The sequence below is a fragment of the Acomys russatus genome, chromosome X (assembly GCF_903995435.1).
Source record: "Acomys russatus chromosome X, mAcoRus1.1, whole genome shotgun sequence".
Taxonomy (NCBI): domain Eukaryota; kingdom Metazoa; phylum Chordata; class Mammalia; order Rodentia; family Muridae; genus Acomys; species Acomys russatus.
This window is the reverse complement of record NC_067169.1, coordinates 104,703,030-104,715,862: the sequence shown is the minus strand read 5'-3', so window position 1 is coordinate 104,715,862 and position 12,833 is coordinate 104,703,030. Positions and strand designations below refer to the sequence as shown.

The 12,833-nt window shown below is 42.7% G+C and overlaps 1 protein-coding gene across 1 annotated transcript in view; it reads left to right on the top strand.

Moving 5' to 3' along the window:
• Frmd7 (FERM domain containing 7) overlaps positions 1-12,833 on the top strand; it is a 54,098-nt gene that overhangs the window by 24,476 nt on the left and 16,789 nt on the right. Inside the window, exons 2-4 of the mRNA XM_051141194.1 lie at positions 10,003-10,107; positions 10,921-10,963; positions 12,741-12,819. Coding sequence (XP_050997151.1) covers positions 10,003-10,107; positions 10,921-10,963; positions 12,741-12,819 — 227 coding nt within the window. The remainder of the gene's footprint in view (positions 1-10,002; positions 10,108-10,920; positions 10,964-12,740; positions 12,820-12,833) is intronic.

Sequence of the window (12,833 nt, the reverse complement as noted above, 5' to 3'; positions counted from 1 at the left end):
TCCAGCCAATTTGCTGAAGGTGTTTATCAGCTTTAGGAGTTCTCTGGTGGAGTTTTGAGGGTCACTTATGTACACTATCATATCATCTGCAAAGAGGGATAATTTGACTTCCTCCTTTCCCATTTGGATCCCCTTGATCTCCTTTTGTTGTCTTATTGCTCTGGCTAGAACTTCGAGTACTATATTGAAGAGATATGGAGAGAGTGGGCAGCCTTGCCTTGTTCCCGATTTGAGAGGAATTTCCTTGAGTATCTCACCATTTACTTTGATTTTGGCTATTGGCTTGCTGTATATAGCCTTTATTATGTTGAGGAAAGTGCCTTGTATCCCCGATCTCTCTAAAACTTTAAACATGAATGGGTGTTGAATTTTATCAAATGCTTTCTCTGCATCCAAGGAGATAATCATGTGGTTTTTTATTTTCAGTTTGTTTATATGATGGATTACATTGATGGATTTCCGTATATTAAACCATCCCTGCATGCGTGGAATGAAGCCTACTTGGTCATGATGAATGATATCTTTGATGTGCTCCTGTATTCGTTTTGCAAGTATTTTATTTAGTATTTTTGCATCTATGTTCATAAGAGAAATTGGTCTGAAATTCTCTTTCTTTGTTGAGTCTTTGTGAGGTTTAGGTATCAATGAGACTATGGCCTCATAGAATGAATTTGGTAATTTTCCATCCATTTCTATCTTTTGGAGTAGCTTGAAGAGTATCGGTATTAGCTCGCCCTTAAAGGTCTGGTAGAATTCTGCACTGAAACCATCTGGCCCTGGGCTTTTTTTGGTTGGGAGACCATCGATGATTGCTTCTATTTCTGTCGGGGAAATGGGACTATTTAACTTGTTTATCTGTTCTTCACTCAACTTTGGCAAGTGAACTTGATCAAGAAAATCGTCCATTTCCCTTAGATTTTCAAATTTTGTGGCGTATATGCCTTCAAAGTAGGATCTTATGATTCTTTGAATTTCTTCAGTGTCTGTTGTTATGTCTCCCTTTTCATTTCTGATTTTGTTGATTTCAATACTGTCTCTCTGCCTTTTAGTTAGTTTGGCTAATGGTCTGTCTATCTTGTTGATTTTCTCAAAGAACCAGCTTTTGGTTTTGTTGATTCTTTGCACTGTTTTCTTAGTTTCTAATTTGTTAATTTCAGCCCTGAGTTTGATAATTTCCAGGCGTCTACTCCTCTTGGGTGTTTCTGCTTCTTTTTTTTCTAGGGCTTCCAGTTGTGTTGTTAAGATGCTTATGTGCGATGTTTCCAATTTCTTTTTAAAGGCACTTAGTGCTATGAATTTTCCTCTTAGCACTGCTTTCAATGTATCCCACAAATTTGGGTATGTTGTTTCTTCATTTTCATTGAATTTCAGAAACTCCTTGATTTCTTTCTTTATTTCTTCCCTGACCCAGGTGTCATTTAGCAGAGAGTTGTTTAGTTTCCACAAACGTGTAGGCTTTTTGTTATTTCTGTTGTTGTTGAATTGCAGCCTAAGAGCATGGTGATCTGATAGGATACAAGGTATTATTTCAATCCTCTTGTATCTGTTGAGGCTTGCTTTGTGACCTACGATGTGATCAATTTTGGAGAAGGTTCCATGGGGTGCAGAGAAGAAGGTGTATTCTTTCTTGTTTGGGTGAAAGGTTCTATAGATATCTGTTAGATCCATTTGACCCATGGCATTGGTTAATGATGTTATTTCTCGGCTTAGTTTCTGTTTCAATGACTTATCCTTCAGTGAGAGTGGGGTGTTGAAGTCTCCCACTATTATTGTGTGGGGATCGATGTGTGGTTTAAGCTTTTTTAGGAGATCTTTTACATATGTGGGTGCCCTTGTATTGGGAGCATAGATGTTCAGAATTGTGATGTCATCTTGGTTGACTTTACCTTTGATAAGTATGAAGTGTCCTTCCTCATCCCTTTTGATTAATTTTGGTTGAAAGTCTATTTTGTTCGATACTAAAATGGCTACACCTGCTTGCTTCTTGTGACCATTTGCTTGGAATATTTTTTTCCAACCTTTTACCCTGAGGTAATGCCTTTCATTATGGGTGAGATGTGTTTCTTGGATGCAGAAGAATGTTGGGTCTTGTTTATGTACCCATTCGGTTAGTCTGTGTCTTTTTATTGGAGAATTGAGGCCATTGATGTTGAGAGATATTAATGACCAGTGACTGTTAAGAGTCTTAATTTTGATGTTGTTTCCAGTCGAGCGTTTGTGTAGTTGTGTTTTTGCCATGGGATAGTTATCTATTTCCTGGGTAGTTTTGGTTGTAGCTTGACCCTTTGGGATGGAGTTTTCCTTCTAGTACCTTCTGTAAAGCTGGGTTTGTGGATAGGTACTGTTTGAATTTGTTTTTGTCATGGAATATTTTGTTTTCTCCATCAATGGTTATTGATAATTTTGCTGGGTAAAGTAGTCTGGCCTGGCATCTGTGTTCTCTTAGGGTTTGCAGGATCTCTGTCCAGGACCTTCTGGCTTTTATGGTCTCTGCTGAGAAGTCAGGTGTAATTCTGATAGGTTTACCATTAAATGTTATTTGGCCCTTTTCCCTTGCAGCTTTTAATATTTTTCTTTGTTCTGCATGTTTTGTGTTTTGATTATTATGTGGCGGGCAGTTTTTCTTTTCTGGTCAATTCTATTTGGTGTTCTGTAGGCCTCTTGTATGTTTATAGGCATCTCTTTCTTTAGATTGGGGAAATTTTCTTCTATGATTTTGTTGAGAATAGTTTCTGGGCCCTGGAGTCTGATGTCTTCTCTTTCTTCAATGCCTACTATCCGCAAATTTCTTCTTTTCATGGTGTCCTTAATTTCTTGGATGTTTTGTGTCAGGAGTTTTCCAGATTTGGCATTTTCTTTAATGGTTGATTCAATATCTGTGATTGTATCTTCTAGCCCTGAGATTCGTTCTTCCATCTCTTGGATTCTGTTAGAAAAGCTCACCTCTGTGTTGCTCGCCTTCTTCTCTGAGGTCTCACGTTCTCGTTTTTCTTCTGTCTGTGTGTTTATCATTGAATCCATTTTCATTTTCAGATCTTGAACTGATTTTTTGATTTCTTTCATCTGATTTTTTGTATATTCCTGAGTTTCTTCCATTGCCTCTTTATAGGTCTTCAGAGCTTGAACCGTTTTAGCTATTTCTTTCATCTGGTTGTTTGCATTTTCCTGCAATTTTTCCAGTTCCACTCTATGTGCTTCTTTTATGTCTCTCACCTGTTTGTCTGCGTCTTCCTGCATTTGATTACGAATTTTATTTGTTTCCTCCATTATCATCCTCATTACTAAGGATTTGAGGTCATTTTCTTGTATTTCCGTTGTATTTGAGTTCTCTGGGTGGTTTTCTTTTGGATAGCTGGAAACTGGAGACGCCATGTTGTTTTGGGGTTTTTTGCGTATGCTTTTTCGTTGTCCTTTAGACATCTTGCCGTCTTTGTTTTTGTTGGGTAGCTTCCAGAGTTGAATGGAGGGTGTCTGATGATAGATTCACTTGTTTTCTTACGATTTCCCTAGGCTGCGAGCTCAAAGCTTCACTGGTGTGGATGTTAGGAGGTTAGCCCTGTTGTTCTGGTCTCTCACAGCCAGTGATCCTCAGTCCCTCTCTGCTGTGGATCCTGCAATTGTTCTGGGTCTCTGAATGAGTGTTGGGTCAGGCCAAGGTATCCACAGCCTTCTGTGTTCCCTGCCAAGTCCAGCCAGGAGCACTGGGACCGAACCACGGGCAGAACTCAGCTAGATTCTCAGGGCCAGAACCGTCTGCCAAGCTCAGCTAGGGATTTTGGGCCCAAAATGCACACAGGGCCCAGCCAGAATTTTTGGGCTGGGACTACGCACCAAGCTCCACTAGGGCCTTTTGGCCCAAAGTGCGTGCTGTGGTCAGTTATTGACTCAGGGCCCGAACTGACCACCAATCTCAGCCAGGAATTCTGGATTCAAACTGTACACTGTGTCCAACCAGAGTCTTAGAGCTGGTGGAACCGAGAGCTCTGTCCAGCCTGTGCCACAGCAGGAGAACTGCGGCTGCTCTGAGTTAGCGCCAGTAGTGGAACAAGTGCTCCACCCGGACTGTGTCACCGCAGGGGAGCTGCCGCTGAGCTGAGGTGGTGCCTAGGATGGAACCGCGCACGTCACCAAGCCTGCGCCACAGCAGGAGAACTGCGGCTGCTCTGAGTTAGCGCCAGTGTTGGAACAAGTGCTCCGCCCGGACTGTGTCCCCGCAGGGGAGCTGCCGCTGAGCTGAGGTGGTGCCTAGGATGGAACCGAGCACGTCACCAAGCCTGCGCCACAGCAGGAGAACTGCGGCTGCTCTGAGTTAGCGCCTGTGGTGAAACCAAGTGCTCCGCCCAGACTGTGTCACCGCAGGGGCGCTGCCGCTGAGCTGAGGTAGTGCCTAGTGTGGAGCAGCGTGCTCAACTACGCCTGCGCCACAGCAGGGGAGCTATGGCCACGCTGAGTTAGTGCCTCAGGCAGAATTGTTTGCTGGGCCGGGCCAATACCCGGGACTCTGGGGCCGAACTGTCCGCCGAGTCCAATCTGGGTCCAAAGGCTCCACGCGACCCAAATCCTGCCCCGAGTCCCCTCTCCCGCAGCAATTCCCACCAGCCACCACACCAATCGCCTCCACCGGAAGGCTATGAGCTGCAAACCTCAGCCGCCGCTGCTGGTGCCGCTGGTGCTGCCGCCTCTGCCGCTGCCGCTCCGATCAGAGAAAAACCACGCTCCTCCCGTGTGCAGGGGCACGCAGGTCCTCCGCACCCTGGTCCCTCCGAACCGTGGAGCACTCCCGCTGCCGTGATGTTCGGACCTCGGTGTTCCTGGCTCAGAAATCTGTGCAATTCCCTGAATTGTTCACTGGAGCCTCCAAACGCGGTCCACACTGCTCGCCGCCATCTTGGATCCTCGATTTACTTGTTTTTAATAGCTGAATCGTATTCCATTGTGTAAATGTACCACAGTTTCTTTATCTATTCTTCAGTTGAGGGACATCTAGGTTGTTTTTTCAGATTCTGGCTACTATGAATAAAGCTGCTATGGTCATAATGGAACAAATGTCTTTGTTGTATGGTGGAGCATCTTTTGGGTATATGCCCAGGAGTGGTATGGCTGGGTCTTGAGGTAGAGCTGTTCCCAATTTCTTTTGGAAAAACACTAGATTGATTTCCAAAATGGTTGTATAAGTCTGCATATCCACCAGCAATGGAGGAGTTTTTCTGTTTCTCCACATCCTCACCAGCATGTGCTGTCACTTGAATTTTTTATCTTAGCCATTCTGATAGGTGTAAGATGGAATCTTGGAAGTTTTTGATCTGTATTTTCCCCATGACTAAGGACATTGAACATTTCTTTAAGTGTTTCTCAGCCATTCGATATTCCTCTGTTGAGAATTCTCTGTTTAGCTCTGTATTCCATTTTTTAGTTGGATCATTTGATTTGTTGGTGTTTAATTTCTTGATTTTTTAAAATATATTTTGGATATTAGCCCTTTGTTGGATGTAGGGTTGGTGAAGATCTTTTTCCAGTCCTTAGGCTACTGCTTTGTTCTGTTGACAGTGTCTCCTGCCTTACAGAAGCTTCTCAGCCTCATGAGGTCCCATTTATTAATGGTTGATCTTAGAGCCTAGGCTGTTGGTATTCTGTTCAGGAAGTTGTCTCCTGTGCCAATGAGTTCAAGGCTTTTCCCTACTTTCTCTTCTAACAGATTCAGTGTGTCTGGTTTATGTTGAGGTCTTTAATCCACTTGGCCTTTAGTTTTGTGCATAAATATGGATCTATTTGAGTTTTGCTACATGTAGACCTCCAGTAAAATTTAACAAATTATATCTTTATATTACCATATATTTATCTTATGTTATGATTGAATATCTGTATTCATATATATTACCGAAATATAGTTATTACAATAATTTCACATAAGCTCAAAGCCTTTCTGTTAGGTATAGACTTTAGATTATGCTCTCCTTTGTTCTTTTCCTATCAGTCACATAAATCTACCATTTCCCATATTGCATTATTTAATATCGCAGTAGAATGTAGATGTTTGGGAAACAATGATGAGAACAGAATTTTGTTATCTTTTCATGTATTTTCTTCTTTCATATTTTGCTACTTTCCTATCCAAACAAATTTTACATGACATGGGGATGTTCCTTATGTAATCGTTATAAGCGCTGCTTTAACCTTCATAGAAATGACTCTTTACTGCTTATAACAGTTACTATATGTATATAATTTAGTTAAGTCATCCAACTATAGTACCAAGTCAAACTGTCCAAACTATGGTGAATAAAGTAACTACTGATAAGAATAGAAATCTATTGCTGTATGTTAGCACACACACTCATATCAGAGTGGCCTACTAGCTGGGTGCTTTTCTCTCAGCATGGCATGCATCATTGTTTTACAGAGGAAAAGCAAATTTGGTCTGCACTGTTAAGCAGAATTTTGTCATTTACAGGCCTTGCCTATTTAAAGTTCTCCAGCCATGTACAGAACAAAAGCATACAGATGGCCCCCTCCTACTCCCTCTGCAAGTATAATAATTCTGTTAAAGTTTGGTGTACAGCATTCTGGACTCACTCCATTGTGTTTGTTTATAGCTTATCCACACCTTCTATACATGCTTGTGTGTTATGTCATGCAAGGCACTAGATGAAGATCTAATTGTGAATTATCTGGCTTAGTCCTCATAATAGTTGTTATCACCTCCGTTTCATAGACTAGTAAAGTGAGGCTCAGAAATGTCTGCTCATTTCCCAAGATCATATAGTGTTTGTTTTCCTTACTAATGTACACCAATTCAGTTAACTGTTTGGTACAACTACTCTATTTACTCAGGAAACACTTGTTGAATGTCCATCTTTCCACAAATCAAACCCATGGATTTTGTCTTCAGGTGCCTGGAATGGGTAGGTAAATTTGTGGGCCACATGGCTTACCCCAATTCCTCTAGTCAGAAAGTAAAGACAGAACAATAACAAAAGAGATACATTTTAACCAAGTGGTACACAGAAAACTGAATAAACTGAATTTTGGAACTAAGCATTTAAAATACTGTGAAACGATACTTGGAGCCTCCAGGGATCGGTGCCAGTAGTTATGACCCAGTACATTGAATATTATATAACTAAGTTCTGAACCATTTGCTTAAAATAATATAAGATACAGGGATGTAGCCCAGTGGTAGAGCACTTAACCGACAATGTGCAAAACTCTAAATTTGTCCTCTGGTACATCAAAAAAAAAAAAAAAAAAGTTCTGTTTAGAATGCAGGCAGTGCTCTACTGCTATCCAAGGGCAATGAGACCAAGACAAGAATCAAGATTGGAGCCTCGATTTCTTGATCAAGGGGACCGAGTGATGGCAGAGATTTTAGATCTGCATAGTAGCTGATGAGAATGCTATAATGTTCCAGCTTAAATGGGAGCAGGCAGAAGAACCTCAGAAGTCCTAAAGGAGAAAATAATAAAGTTGTATAAGAGCAGATAATGTGAGAAAAAAATCAGAACTCCATGTTGAAGAATGAATTGTAATGGCAGAAAAAAAATTAAAAGCTGCATGTTGAGACAGAACCCAAAATCCTACCTATTATGTAACACATTCCACAAGGCTGGCCAATTTCAACCTACACTAGGAAGGGAAATGCCTGTCCTGAGATGGGGGTGGAGTGTTTGAGCCGCAGGAGTGCCCAGACTCCAACTGCAGAAATGCCAAAGGCTTCAAAACCCATTTGGCAACATTTGCAGGGATGGAAGAATCAGAGGATTATAGTAATAAACATGGTAGGAGATCTTAAGGAAGGGGTTGAAAAGAAGGCCTTATCTGAAACCCTTCCATGAATGGCTTTATATTTTTTGTGATTACCGAAACATTTAAGTATGTAAGCACATGTATATAAAAATCTATTATAGAAGGTGGTAGTGTTGATAGGGAGTAGGTGCCTTAATGGAAAATCAGAATGAAAATGGAGGGGGTGGGGAGGTGGGAGAGAGAGAGAGGAAAGGAAAGAGGGAGGGAGGGAAAGAGGGAGGGACAGAGAGAGAATACCTCAACCAGTTAAATTGTTTGCAAGAGACTGGAGTCTATGACAGAATTTAATCCTCATGACAGAAATGTTTCATTGGAGCTGGAAAAGTATTGCTGTCATCCCTTTCTCTTTACAATATTTTTTTTTCTTCATAATAAAAGTCCCGTGGCAACTCCTTGTCTGGAGGACTTTAAAAATAGGAGCGATTTCATCTGTCTGGAATGGTCTGTGTCAGCACTTGCCCTAGGCAAGGTTGCCGCATAGGCACAAACCAGCCCCACTCCCATCTCCCTTAGCCATCACTCTTGGCTCCCATCAGACCCCCCACCCATGCCCTTTGCACCCCTACTTCCAGCTCCAGGCCTGCCTCCCTTTTCTTGGACCGTAGCTTTAACATGAGCTCCCACATTAAATCAAACTGTCTTCCCTCAGCCCAGCAGTCTTTTCTCCAGGTGCGAGGGGGTGCGATCTGTTTTGCCCTTTGTGGCCTATTTGAGTTTAAAAATAGGACCCTGGTTAACCCAAAATGAATCTTAAATTGGAGCTCTGTGCAGTGTAACCAAGTGGAGGGAAGGGCAGGGGGAAGTGGTGGGAAGGTGGACTGCCTTCCTGGAAACCATTAAATCCCAGATGTAGGCTCTGCTCAGCGGGCCACTGCTTGGGGTGACCTCTGCCCTCTCATGGTTGCTGTTAATTCTATGGCTCAGTGACTTCCAGCTCCACTTCCTTGCACCCACACCTGCCTTCTCTCTCAGCATTCTGAGCACCCTGTGACTTTGCTTTAACTAGGGGTTTTCAGCAGCTTGTCTTTGTGCAGATCAGCCAGGGCCCAATTTTCCCATCACCGGCTCCCCTACAACAGCAACACTTGGGTTCAGTGATAGTGGCCCTTAAAGCCGCGCTGAGCTCAGAGAGAGATTTTGCACAGAGCTCTCTTCAAGTGCCTGTTCCCAGGGAGGGCACCACTTTGTGCTCACAGAGTATGTGGGCTTTATGAAGAAAAATATGTGTGGCTTACGTGAACAGAATATGCTTTATGCAGATTTTATGGGCAAAGCTGCAAAATGAAATTTCCTCAAAGAATGCCTATGATGAATCTGGTCAACTTCCTGTTAGAACAACACGCACTCAAGAGCCTCCATTGTATATCAAGTTCTGTGTCAGACTTGGGGAGTAACAAGGAAAAGATAGGCTGGTCCTTGCTATGGAAGAATTTTTCATAAGGGGGGGGGAGGTAGACAAGCAGAGTAAGACGTGTCCTGCTTGAGGTAAGCCAGGATGATTGGGAGTTCCGGCTCTGCCCTTGCTTTTACCTGCTGCAGATAGCATCCGGAAAGCTCTCCCAGGGCAATGACAGCTGAGCTGGGTATGAGTAAGCCAAACCAAAGCGAGGTGGGAAGGGCCAGGCTATGGAGAAGGAATGCCGTGAGCAAAGGCACAGAGGCATGAAGTGACGTGACATGTCAGGGGACTGGCAAGCAGGCTGTGTCAGGAGAGGGGACCCAGGAATGCAGCTGAAGAGGCAAGCAGGCAGTGAGAGGAGGGGACCACTAGCCTCCCTGGCTAAGCACTGAAGATCTCCCCGAAGGAGAGCTCCTGAAGGCTTTGAAACATGCCTGTGGTAGGGCCATATTAACATCTTGATTAAACCATCTGTCAGTTTGGGGAGAAATCACTCAAGCTGTCTGTGTAAATGAATTAAGGACTTTCAGTGAAGGATAAATAAACAGCTCTAGCCAGAGCTAAGTGCAATCCTATCTCTTCGGAGAGGGTTTGTCATTTGTCTGAGGACTTTTTTAGGGTGTGAGTACAATCATCCTTAGGTGGATGTGTGTCTGTGTCTGTAACACTGTCAACATCTTTAGGGCAGTGAAGGACCTCTACATAGTGGGGCTTAGAGAAAGGAATTGCTGGTTACTGTTATCACACAGTAGTACATGTTAGGAACTCAAACTGTGCCATAATCTCTTTATTTTGTTTAGCAAAAATCATGTGGAAAGGCGCTTTTTAACCTGAGCTGCAGCCATCTCAATCTTGCTGAAAAGGAATATTTTGGATTGGACTTTTGCAGCCATTCTGGAAATCATGTAAGTGGGTTTCATTACAGGGTTCTGAGTGACTAGAAATGCTTCCAAACACAGTTTGTACATAGGTATGTAGGGATCAATCCCATATTAAAAACGCAAAACCTGTTTATACCTTGCAAAATTCCTGTGTTTGAGACTGTCTTCCCTCCTCCTGCCTTGTTTATCAAGTTACCTCGGTTTGCCAAACAAAGTCTTCTGCCTCACGATCCTTTCTTGTTTCTCTTTGACCAACTATCAGAGCGTTATCTACTTTGACTGGTTGGACCTCGACCCCCCAGAGTTAAGACTCCTGACCTCATGACTATTTAGGGAGATTTCGTTCCGTTTCTCAGGTCCTATCTGCCACAAGGTTCTTCTGCTGCGTCCTGGCTTGGCATATCTGTAACCTGGCACCTTCCCAGAAAGGCTCATTATTAAGTGGGCATTGGTGTAGGTAAAGGGGGTATACGATGTAAATGTGAAATGAAGCCAAATGCTCTTATGAGTCTCTAGACACTGATGATCCTTGCTTGTGATACCTCCAGCATCCTACCCAAGCTAGAAAGCAAGGAAGTAGTGATTGAAATGTCAACAACACAGGGTTTATAGATCAAGAGTGTACACTCTTATTGGAAAATTATGAGAGGGTTGACTGAGAATAGCGAAGGTACATCATCTCATTGATGAGGCTGTTTGCCTCCAGCTATCTTTAGAAATCCATAGTCCTGGTGTTTGTTCATTTGATGTTGACCTTTATTGGTACCAAAAAAGAAAGAAAAAAGCTATGCTCACCACTGTTGTGTTCAACCAATTGTTTCATTGATGCTATTACAGGTTTGGTTGGAACTTCTGAAGCCCATAACAAAACAAGTAAAAAGTAAGTATGGAAGGTCATCAGTCAAGGAATGTAGCCCTCAGTTAACACAAGAAATATGCCAATAGCCCCACACAATTCCTCAGCTTACTACAACAGGGTAAGGGGGGCCTGGGTAGAGGACATCAGCCCTTTATCTGCCAGGTAAATTTAGCAATAGACAAAATTGTCCTAATTTTGTCTGAGATGAAGAAGCTCACGCTGCTGGATCTTGAAGTACATCTGAAGAATTGTGGTAATTATTTCACCTGCGGATTGAATGCAGGACTATACCTCATTCTCTGATGCCATGACTCTTCAAGTGCCCTTAATGTCACTCTGCAATAGTGTTCACCTCCTGCCTGAAGATTCTCTTCTTTTCTGCCATCACAAGCCTTGCCATTTGCTTCAGTGTATGTTTTGAGTCATTTGGGCATCTCACATCCTGGAACATGGATTCTCACAGTTTCGTGGGCATTGACGTTTATCTGGCTTTTCTGTTAAATGTAGACAGATCCCTGGGCCTCGTTTCTGGGACAAGGGTCCAGGCGCATGCATAGTTGACTAAGTCCACGGGCATTTATTTGAAAATAGGCCTTAATTAACACTCTGGGAAAGTTTTCTTCAGTGTTTCTTCCTGATTCCTTGCTCTGCTTTGTTCTTCACACTTTGGTGCATCTTGTGACTCTGGTTCTCCCAGCTCTGTGATTATATCACGTAATTCTGTGAGCTTCTGAGCTGATTTTCTCCAATGAAGCATCTATAATGCTCTCCAAGGGACTGATTGAAATATACAACTCTGATCAGATCTTTCTTCTGCTTAAAATGACTCTATGGGTCCCCCAAATAAATTTAAAATTTTAACTTTATTAACCTGGCATGCAAAGCTCTGGACTTTATTGGGAGCACTTCATGCCAGACACTAGCTGTTTCAATTCCTGTCCCTGCTAACCTACTTAGCTGTCAGCTCCTCCAGGAAGGCTTCCTCAATCTAGGCTCTGTGGTATTCGAATTGGTCTGTTTGTTTGTTTCTTTGATGAGACCGGGAGCACTTGACTATCTCCTAACTTCCAGTATCATCTTAGAACAATATATGGCACAGGGCAGGCAGCCAGAAAAGATATATTGAATGAATAATACAATGACTACATGTGTGTGGGGTTACTTTTGATCTAACAAACTTTATTCTTCTTTGCTGGTGTTGGGGATGCAACCCAGGACTTTGTGCATGCCAGCAAAGTATCCTACAATTGAACTCCACCCCCAGCCTCAAGTTTCTCATTTTCAGATACAAGTAGGTGTGAAAATACGTAGATGCAGCTTTTCAGGGGTGTATTTGAACAGTGATAAAGACACAGTTTCTCCCTCCTTTTATGAAATCCCTAAGACATCCATTCATGTGCTTGAGCTGAAGCTGAGCCCCTTTCTCACGCAGGATTGAACTGGCACAGATAGCAAGTTGTAAACTGTCTTTCCAAATGACCCACTTCTTCAGAAAGGACAGAGTAGGCCTCAAATGGGCACATCCTTACAAAAGAAACTCCAAGGGAGAAAGGGCGTTAAGGAGGGATGACTTGGAGGACTTTCTTAGTTGCTGTATACATAGGATCCCAATCCAGAGATAATACCAGTATACATGTGAAAAATTGAAATGTAAAATAAGCCAATGGGAAAGAGAAATGGAGAGGGGAGGGAAGTGGAACACTCTGTGTGAGAGAGAGAGAGGAGGGTGGAGGGAGAGAGGACTTTAACTGTTGAAATGAACATTTAAATAAAACTTATGGAGATATTGTGTTTTAAGATCCTAAGGAGATTGTTTTCAAATTTATCGTGAAATTTTTCCCAGTGGACCCTGGACATCTCCGGGAAGAACTCACAAGGTAAAGTGTTTGAC